The sequence below is a fragment of the Vanessa atalanta genome, chromosome 23 (genome assembly GCF_905147765.1).
Source record: "Vanessa atalanta chromosome 23, ilVanAtal1.2, whole genome shotgun sequence".
NCBI classification, from domain to species: Eukaryota; Metazoa; Arthropoda; class Insecta; order Lepidoptera; family Nymphalidae; genus Vanessa; species Vanessa atalanta.
This window is the reverse complement of record NC_061893.1, coordinates 5,827,750-5,848,266: the sequence shown is the minus strand read 5'-3', so window position 1 is coordinate 5,848,266 and position 20,517 is coordinate 5,827,750. Positions and strand designations below refer to the sequence as shown.

Here is a 20,517-nt window from a genome sequence, read left to right as displayed (position 1 = left end):
TTGAATTCCAGCGAGATGAATTTATAATATGTAAATGTAACGAATTAAATCTAAAATGATGATTGATGATATACGGCGGGCAATCTTATCAAAGGTGAAAAAAAACCCTAATTAGGTGCATTCTCATAATCTGATCCTACGGCATTCCGACACTACCTGTGAAAGGAAACGAAGCAATTGCTTTCCGAGGCTCGGGAGAATATTACTAATTATCAAATTAAGAGCTGGTACTTAATTTATTTTCGAATATAAACGAATCGATATGAGACTGATCAATCGACGCAGAAGTGTCCGTAGGTAGTTATAGAGTTATAAGCTTTTATTTTTTTAATACCGTTGATGCTCTTTTTTTAATTAAATGCCCAGCGAAGCATTTAACCAGTGTAGTATATATCTTGTGCTTTACTATATCTATCTGTCTGTATCTGTATCCACATAATTATACATTCATTAAAATGTGGTGTCTAGCCTACTCTAAATCTGTGGATACTAAATATAAAAGTATTGAAACAGTCATGCATCGTACCACGATCCGATATCATGCAATTTTTATGACGATCTTCATTAACGAAACGTGAGCTTAAATTAGGTCCCTTACAAATTTTTTCTTCATAGATGTTTCTTCAGCATGAAAGAGAAACTATAATTTATGTAATTAAAAGGTTTTATTTAAGTGGTCAATACATGATTTTAAACTCTAAACATTATTCTTATATTATCAGTAGCTCTTATATATAGATAAAGCATCTCTCATCATAAAATCTCGGAGCGCACACAGTCCTTTCAAAATCTTTGTATTTTGATCCATTTTCTGTACATCAGTCTCAGAGAGATTTTTATCTTGTTGTAAGTAACCGTTGACAGCTTCCTCGGTGATCCAGTGAGAAGGTAGCTTTTGCATATTGAAATGCGACGGGTCCGGGTTGGCCGGCATCGGTGTGAGGGATTTCTCCCACGGTGTTATATACTTCTGCTCTGAATGCAGACCTTCAATATATCTGAAAATAAAGAGATTGTTCCTATTTAGTAATTAAATAAATCTGAATAATTAAATCACATACATAACACCCTACACTAAGAGTAACCATAACAATGTAAACTAAAATATTAACGACTATTTACAACGGTATCTAAAACATAATACCTTTCATATACGTAACCTGATGGCTGTAGTATCGCTCGCAATACAAATGATTGATATTTGGCGGTGTCATGGCTTGAGTGGGACCCGTAGGCGTACATAAAGCTTTTAATTTTCATTAAATATTCAATATATTCAACAAAGACCTTCGGGTGGTTAGCTACAATGATAGGCAGTGTCTGTCTCACCGTATGTAGGCTTCGGAGTGCGTGACGCGCTGCGCGCGCGGCGGCGCGTGCACGAAGAGCGGGTCGAGGCCGGGCCGCGCCGCCTCGCCCGCGCCCGGCGACGGCGTGTTGCGCGCCATCGGGGACATGCCTGCACATACATTCGTTGCTTGGAGACTTTGACCTTACTGGGTTCATTGGTCTGGAGTGTCTTTTTATTTCTATTGACTATTCATGATTCGTTGATCAAACGATACTTTGTTTCATTTACGTTATTAAAATGCCTTTGATTATCAGTCGTTTTTATATGATATAAATAAATCAATCTAAAACCACGTAAAGTGTATAAATAGACCTCAAATTATAAAACAAAAGGCAGATGGAACGATCGAAACATTAAAGTGAAGAAACCAAGGCGAATATATATTATTAGCCAATATCAATTTTATTCAAATTGTATTAAATTCAAATTCAAATTCTATATTATTATAATTTAAAAACTATATACTATTTAAATAATGAATAGTGTTATAAAAATTAAAAAATGTTATTCTCACCTCCTGGAGACATTAGCCCACTACGAAAACTAGTCGAGTATACCTTGGGCGGTTTCTTAGAAGACAGAACGAAATTTCTGAAAACATTATCGATATTAATATTTTTTAATATTTACTTTTTCATCAATTCTATTATTTAGATTTGTCGTAAAAACAAACGAAACTAACCGTGACCGTTCGTGTACTGCCATCATGCGTCCATTGCCTTTGTTGACATGCAGGTCCCGCACGTGTCGCAGCAGTCGCGGTAGGTTAGGGAAGGGCGCCTGTCCCTTCCTCACCCGTGCGCAGTTGCGCCACAGACACGGGTACTCGCCACCGCTACCGCTTCCGCTCCCACTCCCGCTGCCACTGGCGCTAGAACCGCCCGAGCGGTAGTGTTGCTGCACGTGACCCGCTGCCGTAGCACATGTAAGATAAATATACTGTTAATGCATTTTTCTAGAAACATCTCATAAATGAAACAATCATTTAGTTCCACTTACACTTATTGTTATTAAAAAAATTATATCCAAACATAAAAATGTTATCAAAAAATCTTTCTATAATAACCAATATATTTGTTTTTAATACATATATATTTTTCACGAAACACTGATACTAGCACAGCGACATTAATACTAAATATAAAATGGATCATTTCTATTTTCGTTAGTTTTACTTATTAAAAAAAAGCTATTTACTAAACTGCAATCCTTTACGTCACAGTTTTAAATTATTTTTATACTTAGTTCGCTTGGTATACTCACGTTCTAGCTTAGTCTTCTTAGTTTCGATAAACGTTCCAATCACTAGCAGCGTTTAAGACATATTTTTTAATATTATTAAGTATTATTATAAGTATAATACAAAAACATTATTATCTAACTATGTCATAATTAACCTGTTTTGCGTATATATTGGATTAAGTTTTATGTATTTTCTGTTTGTGTTAAGCATTTGCTCATATTAACACATTTTGGTTCTCCAATCCCTGATTTTAGTAAGGTTTGTGAAAAGGTTGTCTTAAAAAGATTACTTTTATTACGATTAGACTATGGTCTGTTCCAATCAAAAAAGAAATAAAGATAAACAAACCTTAGATTTACGTATTTCATGCATTTATACTTTATTATCAATGTATAGTTGTTATTAATTTAGAATTTGTGTCTTTGTTCTAGTATAAAACTATAGATACATACTATTACCACCATCACCAATACAGTGCTCCATACAATCGGCAAGGTCTTCGAACTGATAGTCGCACGTGTCCCACGCACACTCGTACGTCATCTCCATGGGTATCTGTATCATAATACAATAGCAATTATCATATACACTCAAGAAATAAGTAATTTCAGTGAATTAAAACAAAAAATATCTTTGTGTGCATAGTACAGCCTATTCCAATAGCAAAAGGAGCTGAGATAAACAAAGCTTAGAATTACAATGAATTTCTCTAATCTACGGTCTATATGATTATTTAAGAATTCGACCTTATGCCACGTCAGTTCAAGGTTTTTATTTATAGGAAGAGTACGGCTCCTGCTATTGTTATTAGTGTGCGTTTCCGTATATATTTATGTGTTTGTTGTGTGTACGCACGTGCTGCGACAACTCGCGCATCTCCTCGGCGAGCCTGGCGGCGGTCTCCTCGTTGCAGCGCGCGGCGCGTTCTTCCCAGCTCTGCTTGTTGGAGGCGGGCAAGGAGCGCCACTCGTTACCCACGATGCGGGAGATCTCGCCTGCGACACAAGCAATGTAAAGCAAACCAACATGTACACGTGACCTCTGTTTACAATATTATTATTTTTCAAAAGGCTTTTGCAGAAGTTGCCTTGCTTTGTACTTGTATTATTGAAGTAAATTGAACTGTTTTTACCTTAGGGGTTAAAGTTAAGTTTGAAGCATTATAAGATAGCCGCCGCTAAATCGAAGAGGCAGTCTTCAACATCTAATTTCTAGAAAAGTTTACTTACCAAATGTTGACTCTGGATTATTCGCCACGATAGCTTTCCGTACTTCGCTCGAGTAGAGAATGTATCCAGTGACGATCTTCTGTTTCTGTTCTTTCTTCTTCTTGCTGCTCGCCGGTGTCGCAGTCGTCTGACTACTCGATCGCTCTTGACTTGACGGCGTCATTGACGGGTTATAGGGGTTGCTGTTACCACCTGAAAATCGTACATAAATACATATCTTACGCAATATATATAAAAATACTATATTTCATGGTATTTTTTTACCAAATGACAAACATACATTCATTATTCAAATAGAATCCTTGGGCTTATTATATATACAGAAGTTTAAGTATAAAGCTTAGTTTAGAGATTTAATAAAATGACAACAATCACTATAATGAAAAAAATGCATTTCATAATAAAAGTTTTAACCTTAATAAGTAATACACCAATAAAACGATACATAATAGGTATTTAATCAATTTAAATCACCTCGAATAATTCATAGACAGTATTTAACTATAAAATACGATAAACTCATAACTGAAGTTAATTAATATAAACCAAACAATGTTACAATAATTTACCAATAGAGAGCGGTGTGGCGGGCGACGCCAGTGATGAGTCGTCGAGAGAATTTTCTAAAATCATTTCGACATCTTGACTACCGATTGTAGTGTTGATGAGATTTGTAAATTGTGGTTTTCCATCCTGAAATATATTCAAATGTTTAATTACATATCATTGTATGGTAAAGAGTCAAAAAAAGAATGAGTGTGAAACACTCCTTAGACTTATATTAATAATTTATTCGATTTCTTAAATGAATGTGGTAGAGATAAGAGGCTTTATATGCCTACTGGTTAACCTGGTTTTTTTTAAAGACTTCATATATCAAGAGAATATTTATGCTAAGAAAACTAATATATGCTTTAAAAGTCTTCATATCACATTTATAAAAAGATTATAATAGTATATTGGTATTATGACTTATATGTATTTAACATACCATCGAGTCCGCATTAACATTCGGGTTGAACGGTTTCTGAGCGAAAGCGCTGGACGAAGACTGCACGTCCTGAGCTGAAGCGAGAGCAGGCGGGCCCAGTTGCTTGGGGAAGTAGTATATCTAAAACCAGAATGTACACCACATTTAGAATAAATAATAAAGAAATATAGACACCCAGTACAAATACACGTGTAATTTAAAGCGTGGGTCCAAATAAATGTAAATTTAAAGAAATAAAAAATAATGATTGTTTCTTCTCAATATGTATTTGATTATGTTTTGTATATACGGAGTGGTGACAATGTTTGCACAGAGTTAATAACTCATTTGTGGGATAATTTTGTTATTATAAGAAAACCCTTCATTGTCCGAGATGTTTATTTCCGAACCTGTGGTATCTTTTTGTCAATCGATAAGCAAGAGTAACGTTTCTGTATCGAATAAATATTTTGAATTTGATCCTAAAGCGCGCCAATGAATATTTTCAATGAAAACGTAACATATTTTACCTCGTCCACAGTGACGTCCTTCGTGTGCTCAAACTTCCGCAGACCGGACTTGAGTTTCCTCGCGATGCGATTAGACTCGTCGTACACGGATTCACAAACGTACACGTCGTTCTCCGATATCTCGGTGGGCCGACCTGTGGACAATAATTAAACATAATAATGCTTTATGCGATAAACAATGAGCCTATTGAGCAATAGAATACATAGCATACCACATGTGCCTATGTAGTATGCTTTGTGTTCATTCTTATGGTATTTATATATAGAAACATATTAAGTTTCTTTAACAGTTCTTCTCAGTTCATGGTATTATTAAGTCACTAACATTTTTTGTACAAAAATAATGTCCAAATAGTTAAGTAATCCGTGCCACCTGTGAACAAATGTGATTATACTTACATTTGAGATAATCATCATAGTCAAGAACGGCACACTTTCCAACAATGCCAACAAGAGGGCTTGTATCGTGCATGGTCGTCAGGAGCACCTCTTGTTTGTAGAATGGCTGGAAAAATTTAAATTATACATTATTATTAGTTATCATAAAAAACAAGAAATTAAATATTTAATAATGAAATCTTACCTTGCTGATAATGTTCGATACTTCGGAGGGAAAGATCAAAAACGGTCCACGGAAGTAACACTTATTACTGTAATCAAATGGTAAAGTTTATTCAATGTTAAATCTGCCTTAAGTTTATTTTAAAATGCTGTCTCATTATTTGCAACATTGATAAAACAAAATAGAATTTTTAAATAAAGACGATTTTCTCCATTCACAACCAGTTCCTTCCATTTCCATATGCTGTGATATATAGGGCTCAGTGCACTCACTCGCCCGTCTCCCAGATGGTGTCGACCTGCGCGATGAGCTGCTTGCCGCCGTCAGTTACGACGTACACGTAGTCGCCCGTCTTGATGACCCCGGAGCACACGGTGTTGTACTGCTCGTAGTAGGTGTTCTCGTCGTCCGTGCCCAGCGGGTTGTACATCACCACATCCTGCAAAAACGATAACCAAATGTTATAAATGATAAGCTTTATGTCAAATCATCTGAGTCTGAGCCAAACAGCAATACTTTATATTCTTACTACTTCGGTTTGAAAGGAGAATAAGCTAGTTTAATTACAGACACGAGGAATATGACGTCTCAGTAAAGGCGTGCGACGCGTTGACGATTTTAAGAAATGCTATATATTTACTTAAAGTAGTGATCTCTATGGGAATTATTGGCCTAGTACCATTCGAAAGCAAATTTGCTAGTGTATTTTAGTATATAAAAAGGGTTTAATGGGGTTATGCCACAAACACGCTTTCAACAATTTAGGAATAATTAGTAATGAATAGAAATTATAACTGGAAAATCCCATAATATGCCCTTGCTCTATACACTAGGCTATTTCAGTTGTTTATATTGTATATACTTTAATTATTTTCTTACAAAAGTACCTTTCTTAGTTCCTGAACTTCAGAACATATTAAAATACAAATAACTTACGGGTCTCTCTTTTTCTTGAACATTTTCCAAAACTTCCAATTCGGCGAGTTCATCCTTATGTTTCTCAACTCGTTCACGGAATACTGAAACTGTTCTGTTTGGCTCTAGATGAATCTTAAACAAAAATATATCAATTAGAAACGAAATTGTTATAATTTAAATGATTTGATACGTCATGGAGCAGGATATTGTTTCACAATTATTACTTCTGCAATATTAATAATATTTTTCTTTATAATAAATATAATTTAAAGATGTTATCACCTCTCGGGGTATAAGTGCGGCTTCTTTTTCAGCGCCTTCCCATGCCTTGAGCTTCTTAAAACAGCGGTTTTTGCTGTTGTAACGACTCTCACAAACATATACGTCCTTGTCCAAATAGCCTGGATATAAAATAAATATATTGATACTTCATTTATAAAATGTAAGTGATTATCGAATAGAAACTGATATATGAGAGTATTCCAACCACGCGAGGATAATAAATTACAATATTCTCAACATAACAGACATACCTTCAGGTCTAAACTTGAAGTACTCCTTGACGTTCATGACATAGCATCTTCCAATGATGTGATCGAGCGGCAGTGTGCGATGAGTCTCCGTCTTGAACACTTCTTGCTGCAGGAATTTGCGCGTGCGCACGTGGAACGTTTCGTGAGGCCTGGGGTCAGATGACATTTGAGGCGATATAGAATAATAGTCCAAAAATATTATAAAATTAACTTAATGTCTCTACATTTTTTGTACCTATATTTTTATTTTTTACGGATTTTTTTATTTACTTTATATAATTATTATGAATGATGCATCAGGAACAGATACGGCGCCATCACGGATAATTTAATAATAATTAATCTCAATTTAATAATTTATGTGTAAGTAATGAATTCTACCGACATAACGCAACATATTAGATTACCTGAAGTAGACGCTGACGTAGACCATGGGCACTCCTTCCGCGTTGGTCCACATGCGCTGCAGCTGCACCACGGAGGGCTCCTTGCTGCCCTTCTCCGGCTGTACGTACACGAAGTCTCCCTTGCCGTACTGGCTGTGGGGAGGCGCCGCACCGGACGGCATAGACTCGTCCGTACTCGATCTGCCGGAAACTCATAGTCAGTGGCCAGAAACATGTAACAGGTAACTATTTTATTTAAAGGTATTTTAGTACAATAAATATTACTATTTCTGGACCTTATTTTCTTTTTCGTAGTAAATACTCGCTGAGCCGGCGATATCTTAACTTTAAATTAATTATTTAAAATTACAATGCAAAAGTACTTGTAGCATCTTGTACTTTTATAGTCACACTTAAATATATACTAATTTTATTAAGTGGTACAATCTGTTTTGTTACTATGCAAGGAATAATCTCCAGAAATAATCATTCAATTCTAAATTTTTTTCATTGGTAGAACGCTACATTATTCCTGAGTGCTATAAGGTGTAAATCATATTTATATGATGTTATTTTATTTATTAATAAATTAAACTCGCGAAAAATATGTCGGACCTGGTCTCGTCCTCGTCGTCGTTCTCCTGCAGCAGCTTGCACTGCTTGACGAGCTCGACGCTGGTGGCGATGGTGTCGCGCGTGAAGGCCAGCGCGGGCGACGACAGCGTGCCGCGGCACAGCGCGTCGCGCTGCTCCGTGAAGTACGACTGCAGCTCCACAGAGTCCTCGAAGATCTGGCTGTCCGTGCGGGACAGTCGCCGGGCGCTGGAACGAACATTATTATTTATTATTATTATCGCTATCGGGTCAATTGGTGAAATTATCAGGAACAATAACAAAGAACATTACATTTGGATACTAGACTTCTACACTACACTACCAGCTGTATTACTACACTTAATCTATTACCAGTCGAGATGCATATTCATAACTTACGAGATAAGTGTAGTGAGAGTACTCGGTACTCGGTGGGAAAAACATAGTCAGGAAACCTGCATTACTTCGATGTAAACCTGGTACAGGTGTATCCCCCAACACGCATTGGAGCAGCAAGGTGGATCAAGGATAAGAACCAAGGACTAAGCCTTAAACCAGCAGTTTTCCGTTTTCAGGCTGTTACTTTTTACCATGGGTGAAGAAATTAACCTGGGTTTATATATTTGTCTTTCACAAAACTTGTTCTTCCCGAAATATTAACCTCGTAGTTCGATCGTTAAAACTAAAATATGATCATGGAGTCTAACTAAAATAATCAAATAGTTATGAGTAATTCACTTACCGTTCGAAAACAGCAAACATGTCTTGTTGGAAGTGGTCCAATCTCTTGTACAGGCCCTTGTCCAGCCTCCGTTTAACCAAATCTAGGGAAATAGCGCGTACTTTTTCTCCATTAGCCGCTTCGTCGTGTTCTGGAAGTTCAGCCATACTGTCGGAGTAGCATCTGAAAATGATCATATAAAGAGATAAGTTTTCTTTATTTTTCAGAGTATATGAAAAAAAATATCCATCTAACCTTTCAAATAGATAAAAAACACACATGTAGACTGCTCTTTTATATGTCAGTTGATTAAAAACCAAATATTATCTGTGTAAATTCGAGACTGCTCTATTAATAACAAAACTTTAACGCGAACTATGAATAGCTACTATTAATTTTAATTATTATTTTTTTATTTAAATTTATATTTAATTATCATCCATATCCGTATCAATGCGATTAACAACCAAATCAATGTGGTGACTTAAGTACATCGATAAAAAATATTTTTTGAAAAAATTATATTCTACGTATTTTCGTATTATTATTGAGAATATATCTAAACAATCAATTGAGTTACCTCCCCTCCTCGTCTTGGTGATTGTATACCGATGTGAATAAGTTTAGCAGTAGTTCTTGCACCGCAGCTGGAACGTCGGGGACTGCATCGTCATCCTCTCTGTTGAATATTATATAATTAAAATATCAGTTAACGAAATTAATAATATTAGGTTTTGAAAGAAAAAAATACCCTTAATACTATCAAAACTTGGAGCTAATTGATCAGCTATTTCAGCTATAAGAACTACAACCGCTTACGAAGTTAGCAGTATTACTTGCCACGCACCCGAGGCGTAAGGCCGTTGATCCTGCTTCGGAAATCTTTCCCATCAGATTATGATAGTATGGAAAAAATGCTCTTTTGTACACACTTGTGCTCTATTATATATCTAGCACAGATGGCAATACTCCTTTACGAATTGCCACGGCGAAAATCGGCCACTAAGACATCATCACTAAAAGCTTCATAAAGAACAAAACACTTACCTTAACAATTGTTTCGTTTGTAAGCAAACGCGTTGCAATATCAGCGCGTCCTTATATATCTGCGAGTCCGGTTCATTATACTTGCAGGCATTGTCGAACATTAGTATGAAATCCGACGCGAGTTCGTTGACAGCGTTGTATACTCCGTTCTTCAATTTGTGAGCGATCTTCTCCATATCTATCGGATTTTTTATTAGCTCGTAGTAATCCGGGTATTCGGTTTTACTTGGCAGCTTCATGAAGATTAAGGCTAATTGGCGATTTACTGAAACAATTTTGTTCTTTTAATATAACTCTCAAAGTCACAGATTTGTTTCTGAATATTTATTAATGGATGGACGATGAATACAAATATTTTATAAAATGTTTTTTGAATAATTACGGTTATAGAGATAATTTCATTTTTTATTAAATTAATATTTGAAATTATTTTTTAAAAAACCTGTGAAAACATACATTAAACATATTTAATGTTTGTTTATATATTTTTCAATAGTCATGGCAATCAATTGTAGTATTAGTTGGTGAGTTACAACGAAAAAAAAAATACAAAAATGTGCCAGCCTTCTTTCATTCATCCAAATGGTCTTAAAATCACAAAGTATAACTCTCAAACAGTTACACCTTCCATTTCAATATATATATACAAAAAAAAATATTTAATTGAATAGTCAAACTTTTGTTCCTACAAATAATTGTTAGTATTATAATTACAAAATGATTTACCCTTTGGATCTCTGTAGTCCCTGATGGCATCATACAATGTTCTCAATTTCTGTTCGAAAGGCGACAACTGTTTCGACTTGGCTGCTTTGAATGTCTTTAGCGGAGTTTTCCTTTCATAATTACTATTAATCTCCTTTAATTTCTCGTTCATGACGCGTTCGAGAAGATTCGCATCTTCATATATCATGGAACCTTCTTCGTTGAATTGACGACAATTTGAAAACATTAAGCGGAAATCAGAGACCATTTCGTCCATACTATTGTATCTGTCATTCTGTAAACGAAATCAAATTTCATTTTCAAATATTAAATTACTTATTTCTAACAGTTGTTGATAAATAATAATTTCATATATGATACTTTTAATATAAATATCTTATTTATGTTTCTATTATAAGCCACACTAAATGAAATACATTTAAATTTAAATATCACGTTAGAAGTTAAGCAAAGACATTGCAAAATAAAATATTATACCTTAATATTTGCTTCGATAGTCAACATATCAATGGGTCGGTCTATAACATTATAGTATTCAGGATACAGCTTCTTGCTTGGTTTCTCCATGAACAACAACATGGGCTGTCTTCCATCTGAACACGTAAACTCTACCAGCTGTTTAGATATGTAGTGTAGCTTCTTTTTTAGTGGGAGGTTCGTTTTCTGTATGATCGGGGAGGGGGATGGTGAGGGAGCTGAAGACGGGTTCGGGTTGAGACGGGGACGACCTGAAATTAATATCATCGTTCTTAGATATTTTGATCAAATACCACTTGTATTGACATTTGTTAATGTCATTTTAATATTCGCTTTTTTAAACATCAAAAACAAAGCCATAAATATATATAGAAAAGTTACACGAAAGGTTCAACACAGAAAGAATCATCGAATTGATTCATAAACAAAAATATTATAACAAAAACGATAAAATATATAAATACATATATAATATTCGGAAAAGGCAGCTTGTAATAATTTATATTATTCGTCCGATCGCAGCACAAAAAAATCATAAAAATCCGTTCAACTATTTAGGAGTTCAGTTACATACACACGTTAAGAAGATTTTTATATTTAAAGCCTTATAAGAAGTACATACCTCTTGGTCGCGGGGTGTTAGCCTGCGCCTGATTCTTAACAGACGATAAGCTCTCGTCGTCACTCGATGAGCTCTGTACGATGTCAAGCATTTCTTGTACGCGCTGTTGCATTAATCTACAATGCAATACTCATTCTTCAATCATTACATATTTACATATTACATTTATGTATTATGATATAATAACGCTTAGGTAGAGTCAAATTAATATTATAAAAGGGAATATAACTATCTATCCAATCCACTCACCATCATTATGATTAAGCCTCTGAATTTAAAACGATCAAATAAACTTACCTTTGCAATTTAACAGCGTCTTTATACAACCTCGAGGAAGGCACATTATACTGTTTAGCGTTCTCAAACATAATATTCATATCACCAGCTACTTCTGACAGTGTTCCATAGCTGCCTCGTCTGATCTTATTCTTAATTTGATTCAAGGACACTGGGTTCTTTATCTCTTTGTAATAGTCTGGATATTCGCGACGCGATGGAAGCTTCCAGAACGGATCAGCCATTGGAGATCCTAGAAATATATAATAATTTGAATCATTAGTCTTGTGGCTAGCTTATAGCCCTGCATCCCGATAGTTTAAACCCAGGTTAGTCCATTATTTAATATTACTTAAAAAGAAACACTGTCATAAAATTAACGAGTGTTAAATAACAATTTTCTAGAGTTAACATCTCTGTGCCTCGGAAAACACTTAAAGTTGTTGGTCCTGTAACTGAAATCCTTTTTGGTTATGTCAGTTTTCCATCTCATTGCATGGATATGAATGGGAGGGAATAGAGTGCATTTGTGTTTATGTACACAGTTATGTACTATACTATGTCCTGGACAGTTGGCTATTATTCAATGAGACTTTCACCCTGACCAAAATCATTCAAGTGGACATCAATATTATTTACGTTGACTTATTTAAATTATTTATGAAGTACAGTTGTATAGATTTGTTCCAATCAAGTTATTTACCACTGGGTCCTAAGTGATTCCTGATGACGTCAAGAAGCTTCCACTGCGGAGAATCTTCATTGTCAACTTTATCCTCATCACTATCGCCGCTGTCTTCAGAGTGCTGTAAAAAGATAAAAATAATGTAAGCTAATATTTCTTAATGCTTCGTTTTATAGGATTCAATCGATAGTTTGAGCAAGCACGTACAATTATCAAGCACTGCTAGCTTTAAATTTCAATGTAAAATGTTATTTTCTATAAATATTAATTGATGAGTCCTAGAAATCAATAATTCCTTATTCCACTCAATAGTTACAAGTCTTTTATATGTTTATATATCATACTGATCATATTTACAGACCTCATAATCATTACATATAAAAAATGTCTATCTGCAATACCTCGAGATCAATAATGAATAAAATATCAGAGTCGTACAGCTTCCTCAATGTAACGACAAATTTATTTAAATTAAGATACTCAAGCTTATTTGAAATTAGTAAGTACATTTTATTGGCAGTTGTTTTGGGTAGAATTGACAAATTTATTTCAATACTGTAATATGACAAGTAGTAAAAATTCAAGGGCCTACTAGAATAAAGTATAAGTAAATTGATATTCTATTAAATTTATAAAAACCTTGACGTAGGCGACGTCCCCCCCGGGCGGCTCCATGATGGCGAGCGCGCGCGCGGAGGGCGCGGGCGCGGCGCGCGACGAGCGCTTGCTGCGGATGCGCTCCGACGTCTTGTTGCGTCCGTGCTGCTCCAGCTCCTGCTTGCGCGCGTGGATCACCTGCGCACACGCGAGACTTCAATTATGTGATTGAATCATTTGTAAAACTACAATTCCAAAGAAATTACTGTAGGTTCCTTCGGTGAAATGTAAATGGGACCGAAAATCTAACACAAGACATATAATTTTTTTTTTAAATTAGGTATAACTTAAATTTTAAAATACATATACATAACTTTAAAAATGAAAGTATTAATCCAAATAAATATCATAAAAAATATATCTGTCATCATAGGCACAGCCAGGCATAGGGCTGGGTGTTAGTAGTAGTCAATATGTTGTTTTGTGTTGTATATTATAGCTTACTAAAAATGTATGATCTTATTACCTTCTTCAGAGCTTTTGCATCTTTATATATCTGACTGCCTGGTTCATTGAATAAACACGCATTCCTAACCATAAGTATCAGGTCTCTCTCCAACTCATTTAAATTCGAGTACTCGCCAACTTGTATCTTTTGTGCAATTGTTTTAAGATCAATAGGAGATTCTATTATACTAAAGTATTCTGGATACCGTCGTTTCGATGGCAGAAATTGGAAATCTGTATATAATGGTCTTCCATCTATATGAGCCATCATAACCTGAGAACAATCAATCATTAACATACTTTATATGTAGTTTATATCCCACTAGTTATCGCCCGCGACTTCGCGTATTAGGAGCTGGTCGTCAGGTGTTAGACATAGAAGAGGAGCTTGTCCTTCCTTGGGGATCTAGATTGCTTCATTTCAAATTTCAGAAAATATGATAAAGTGATTTGCCGTGAAAGAGCAACTCACAGACAGACTTATTTTCATATTTATAATATTAATATAGATTAATAGGAGATTGAAGTACTTATGCTAATGCCACAAAAGTGTACACATGTGAGTGTACAGACACAACGCACACATTCCAGCATATATTTTTGCCAGCTTTTCTGTCTATAGTTGTATCTACTATTATTAATCCTTTCCAATAATCCAATCATATTTTCTTTTAATCTTCTTTACTTCTATATCAAACAGTTAATCAATAAGTATTTCTTCTTGCAATACAAAATACAATAAAAGTATACATAAAATATATTCAATTCTTTCTTTTACTTACAGCATTAAATAGTTCTTCAAAGATATTTTCCTCCTCATTGTTAGTGGATGTCTCAGATAAATCCTCAGCAACGTCTGATCTCCGACTGGAAGAGCCATTTCGTGATAATTTCTGTGTTTTAGCCTCTTCACCTGCATGTAAAAAAAACATGAATATTTTTTTGAAGAATTAGATGTATTTATATATATTTATGTTAAAACATCATTGCAACTAGAGTATAAAAAAAAATTATTTGTATATACTTATAAAGCACGTGAAACACAGCACATTATGATGTGATATCATAATTATTGTTTAAATCACATAATATAGATATTTTTATATTACCCATTTTAGTTTGTTGCACATTTATATATATGATTTTGTTTCAAAAAATATCAAATTAAATTATTCTTTATTCAAGTAGGCTCACAAAAGCTCTATTGAATAATCAAGTTACAGTGTTAAATGTAAAGTTATGTCTGTGTTTTGTCTGTGTTATGTATTATCAACATGTTTGAGGTAAAATGTTCAGAGTATGTGTATGGGTATTAAATAATAATAATTACCACTTTCAAGTGCCATTCTATGTTTAGAATACAGTTTCCAAAGTTCGCAGGCATCTTTGTATTCATCAGAATCAGACTTATAAAAGGCCTTGGCATTATTGACTAATAATTCAATGTCCGCTGATAGTTCTTCAATATCCTCATAAGTGTCTGTTTTGAGTTTTTGTTGTACCTATGAATAGGATAATAAACACATAAAATAAATATTTAATTGTTTCACACAGTCTATATAATTTGATGGGAATAAATATTATAGCCACAATATATTTTATGTTAATCTTAAAAGTAATGTTAAGATACAATAGATTGTACATGCATGAACCAAATTCAGTTTCGAGGTTAATTAAAATAATGTGTTGGAATATAATAGTATAACTGTGATGGAAATTAGTTGGAGATGTAACTAAAACATTAACACCTTTACTTTATAACTTAAAGACATTAATATTAATATTTTCAATTACTTACTCGTAACAAATCAATTGGTTGAGATACAACTTCATAATATTGGGGTTCTTGCCGCCTCTTTGGAGCTCTTATAAAAGAGTCGCATAATAACGTACCATCCTCCTTCTTATATGTACGAATAATGTCATACAATTGCTGGCAAATTTCACTCTGCAATAACACACGTCCATTAAAATACCGCACTTTTATTAATTATATGGGTTTTTTTAACACTTAAGTATACCGGCATATTTTTATACTGTATATACATATATTCAAGATTCACGTTTAATGACCTATTTTTGTGTTTATTTTTTAATTGATTAAATTATTATATAAATACCGGCTCCAATTTCTTCTTTTTTCGTGCTGGTGGAGGTCCAGGATTACTAAGCTCTATTCCATCATCACTTTCGTCACCATCAGCACCTCTACTTGCTACCGACGACGCGCGTCGTCTTTTACTCATTGTCTTATATATTCAAGACCCTCTGCTTACCCGCTCAAAAAGCGAATTTGTGAATTTAACAACATTAAAGTAACATTACAATAATAAACAACAAATTAGGTGAATCAAGATCATAAAAATTGTGTCCATATAACAAATATCAACAATTTACGAAAGGAAGCCATTTATTATATTATGAAAGGAAACGCTTAGTATTGCCATTTGCCACTATTCTTAAATTCATAATATGTTGTCAAATTTTGTATTTTATTAGTCTGTTTTAAAATGAAAAAGATTACTTTAACTGCCTTATGCTTAAATTCCGAAAAACCGTTTGTGGAAAATATTTAGAAATATAAAATACAAATAAATAAAATTTACAGTTTTTGTGATTTCGAAAACTTGCCTCATTTTTGTTCATATGGCTTTTTGCTAGTTGCTAAAACCAAAACAAGGTACTTTATTTATTATCTTTCCATTTTCCTCACACCTGCAATCTGTGGGAATGATTTCATGAAAGGATGGAAAATGGAAATTTTTACTTATTGGAAGGGGTTTGATTATATCCTCCCAATCGTCACATAATATGAAATATTTTCGTCAACTTCGGCTAGAATGGTAATCAGTCGAGTCATATTGAATACTATGTTTTGGCGGTGGAATATGTGATGTGATTGAGGTGGTACCTACTACCTGCCCATTAGCCCAATACCCAGCATGTCATTTTTTCGCATATTGAAGAAACGGAGTTGAAATTTTCAAAGCATTAAAAACTTTACTTTCATTATTTCAGAATAATCTTTTCTAATTTTATTTATATTACCTACTTAATTGGCTTTCTTTTTAAGATATTATAATTATACTGAAAAAAAATCTATTATCACCAGAATTTACTTATATTTGTACATTAATATAGTTATATTTTTTTTTGGATTCTCCTAAAAGAAGTAGAAGCTATATTAAATATTTCGATATTGTTTACATTTTTCTAAATATTAAAATGGTTACTGAGCATACAAATGTCAAAACTAATGATTAAAAAATTCGTTAACTTGCATTTTAAATTTAAACCAAAATATCATAATTTCATTGTAATGGTAGTTACGGCTTCTAGCCCTCTAATAGTGTTTGCAAATATCTTATAAACTTGAATAAAGCTTGTTCCAATAATAAGTGTTGGAAGATGGTAGTAAGTGATTAAGTAAAGATTTCTTGACAAAGTATTATTGCATTCTACCCTCATTCATTGCAACGTTTGTTTATTACAATTTATCTGAAGGTTCGAACTGTTACATTTGATTAAAATTATTAAAAAAAAACGGTAATGGATAAGTATTATAAAAACTTCATATTGTGCGGCGAAGCCAATTTCTATTGCATTTTATGTCAAGAAGGTTTTGAAATTAAAACACATGTAGAAAAGCATCTGCGGTGGGAGAAACATAGAAACAATATTAAAAAACAGGAATATGCTCATAAATTTAAGAAAGATCGTATTTATAAGGTAATAAACAATTTTATAATTATACGAGTTATTTCCGTCGTAGATATGAAACTGCAGATTAATATGTTTTGAATTTAATACGTGCCTCATGATGAAGACTCGTAGCCAGGTCAGTTGTAGAAGTCATTAATATTTTTTTAACTAAAATTGTGTTTTCTTTTCTTAGATTGCTGATGAATATTTCTATTGTGAAATTTGTAATTTAGTGTTCCAAAATGCAGCAGAACACATAAAAGGAAATAATCATCTAGAATTTAAAATTTCTGATAATAATAAGCAAAGGACATTGAATGTACATCGTGATGAAGATGGGTCTATAAGAATACAAGATAGAGTTATCACTAAACAGCAATGGCACGGCATTGCAGATGGTATGTGTTTCATATGCGATGAACCAGTTGAAAGAATCTTGACTCATATGAAGTCGTTTAGTCATATGATGAGACTGATACAATGTGGAACAATGGTTAAGGATAGTCAGCTCTATAGACAGGTACAATTTTTATATATTTAACTGCTAAATAATATTTATTTAAGGTACTAAAATACTTTACATTTCTCTTATAGGTAGGAGATAATAACTTTTATTGCTTTACATGTTTTAAAGTATTGGATAACAAATCTCTAGAAACACATTGGGTTGATAATCACAATAGTAATAAAAATGAAATCAATAAACACAAAATATCTCAAGAACATATTAAAAATAAATCAAACGCAAATGTGGATACGAATAACAACATAGATTCAGTTGCCATAAAAATATTAAAAAAAATTGAAAAGACATATTTCAGTTTCGAAATTGAAAACAAAGCTACATGTTTAAAATGTCAGGAAATTGTAGATGCTACATATGATGCATTATCGGAACATAAGAAGTTTCATCAGTCACTAGATGATATAGTAGAGGCAGATTTAGTTTGGCTTAGACGAGATAAGGGCAAGGCAAGGGCAGAGTTAGCTAAATATGGAAGAGACAATTTTATAAGATTGAATGAGGGTGGAAGCAAGGGTTATTGCTCACTATGTAATATATGGCTGTCTGCACATATTAACATTGCAAAACAACATGTGGCAGGAGCTTGTCATAGAGGACATTTAGAACTTAAAGGCTTAATTAAAGATCAAAAGCATGACAAACCTACCATAAAAAGTGTTCCATATAAGTCATTTTTAGATGCTATGTTTGGTCCATTTCAAATTGATGGCTTAAGTTTTGTTGTTATAAATAATGGTATCTGCATCGACACTCTAAGTTACATGCTAATCTGTGTCATAGATGATTTTAAAAGTACAACAAAATGCTTTGGTTGTGATTCAATAATTGATGTGCACAATTTGAAAGAACATGCAAAAACAAATGAACATAAAGAAATATTGTCCGGATGTAAAGTTTTACCTATCATAATAAAGGATGATGATGATGAATTTGTTCGACAGGTACATTAGATAAATTTAATATTGTTTATATTTAAGTGAGGGTGTAATTATTTTCAGTATTTTACATTTTATAAATAATATTACAATGAAAAAGTTTAATTAAGTATTTCAGTTAATTTGTGTCAAAGTGTAAAAGGCAGACAAATAACTTTCATACTAACCATAACAAATTTAAAATTTGTAAATAAGTACAAGGTTCAATAAGATTTAATTAATTTCAGATACACCCAGGACTATATCATTGTGGATATTGTAATAAGACTTTTCCATTTTGGGAGAATTTGATGAAACACTTGAAAAGCCGTCCACATACAGTCCAACGTCAAAAATCAAAACTTATAAGTTGCATATGTGCTAAATTGTATCTGGATCCATTATGCTCTTTGGCAGACATAAAAGAATACAAGTTATTAAGAGAATTTTTTGGTTGATTACATTTTTATTTTGAAACTTACTTAAATAAAAGTTGTAGTTTGTAAGTTGTTGTTAATTAAAATATTATGAATAAAAAAATGTTTAAAATTACTTAGTGTTTTTCTTGGAAAATTCTTGTTGTTTAAAATAAAAGATTAGACAGGTGTGTGTTGTTAATGTTACAATAATTTTATTGTTCGAAATAAATATCGTCCCATTGGGGGAAATGGGAAAATAATAATATTAAATCACTTTGAGATTTTTCATGTAATGTCTTTAAATATGTGACTGTTGACTGAATATAATTTGCTCTTATTGATGATGGTAATTCATCTAAATTAATATCTAAAAGTGTAACTAAGTGGGTGAGATGTGTTGGATACAGAATAGAAAAAGTTACTTCTGTGCATGCTGACTTTACTTTTTGTATGAAAATAAAAATTAAATTTTGTATTTTATAGTGAAAATTATTCATAAGAAATAAAGTATTAAGTATGCATGTACATATTTGGAAACAGTCCACTGAAACTGAGCATGTTTTAATTAAAGTTTTATAAGTATCCCAAGCTAATAGTTCTTCAATTTCTATGTTATCATCATGAAGTAAATTGTATGAAATGTCAAGAAGTAATTTTTCTATTTCAGTTTTAATTTTTATAGATATATCATCACAAATGTCACTGCCACTATTAGGCATATCTGAGTTCCAGAGTTCGTTTAAAAGTTTTAAGCATCTTTTGTCATCTTGATTCCAGTGAATAATGTCCTTTGCTATGTTGTCTTTTAGTGTCGCTTTTTCATCTAAATTTAATAAAGCCTGTGTTACTTCAGGGTTCATAGTTGATTGAAAAGAAGAATTTATTGATATTTCTCTAGATTTTCGAATAAGAAAAGCGTCTAGCCTTTTATCGATAGCGTCAATATTGTTTGGATTATTCACACCTTCAATTTGTTTTTCAT

The 20,517-nt window shown here is 33.2% G+C and overlaps 2 protein-coding genes across 4 annotated transcripts; one reads left to right on the top strand and one right to left on the bottom strand.

The window, feature by feature from the left end:
* Nucleotides 1-652: 652 nt before the first annotated feature.
* Nucleotides 653-16,375, bottom strand: LOC125073014 (protein polybromo-1). 3 transcript variants are annotated; one of them, XM_047683673.1, is made up of 33 exons: nt 16,095-16,375; nt 15,773-15,922; nt 15,305-15,476; nt 14,757-14,887; nt 13,994-14,248; nt 13,510-13,665; nt 12,889-12,991; nt 12,207-12,438; nt 11,910-12,025; nt 11,288-11,538; nt 10,811-11,084; nt 10,085-10,349; nt 9,618-9,716; nt 9,059-9,220; nt 8,338-8,544; nt 7,744-7,923; nt 7,337-7,485; nt 7,086-7,204; nt 6,822-6,935; nt 6,158-6,324; nt 5,907-5,973; nt 5,723-5,828; nt 5,324-5,457; nt 4,815-4,934; nt 4,393-4,516; nt 3,824-4,015; nt 3,450-3,589; nt 3,047-3,149; nt 2,615-2,656; nt 2,034-2,262; nt 1,866-1,942; nt 1,330-1,459; nt 653-998 (listed from the first exon to the last, which is right to left on the bottom strand). In XM_047683673.1, the coding sequence occupies exons 1-33, from the start codon at nt 16,218-16,220 to the stop codon at nt 719-721; spliced, it is 5,172 nt and encodes a 1,723-aa protein (XP_047539629.1). In that variant the 5' UTR covers nt 16,221-16,375; the 3' UTR covers nt 653-718. The 3 variants fall into 3 exon arrangements, with proteins under 3 accessions (XP_047539629.1, XP_047539630.1, XP_047539631.1); XM_047683674.1 differs by lacking the exon at nt 2,615-2,656 and having other exon boundaries at nt 2,034-2,274; XM_047683675.1 differs by lacking the exon at nt 2,615-2,656.
* Nucleotides 16,376-17,280: 905 nt separating this feature from the next.
* On the top strand, nt 17,281-19,583 carry LOC125073227. The gene is made up of 4 exons (XM_047683969.1): nt 17,281-17,703; nt 17,870-18,196; nt 18,271-19,143; nt 19,365-19,583. Exons 1-4 carry the CDS (start codon nt 17,524-17,526, stop codon nt 19,572-19,574), a joined length of 1,590 nt encoding a protein of 529 aa, XP_047539925.1. The 5' UTR covers nt 17,281-17,523; the 3' UTR covers nt 19,575-19,583.
* Nucleotides 19,584-20,517: the final 934 nt, after the last annotated feature.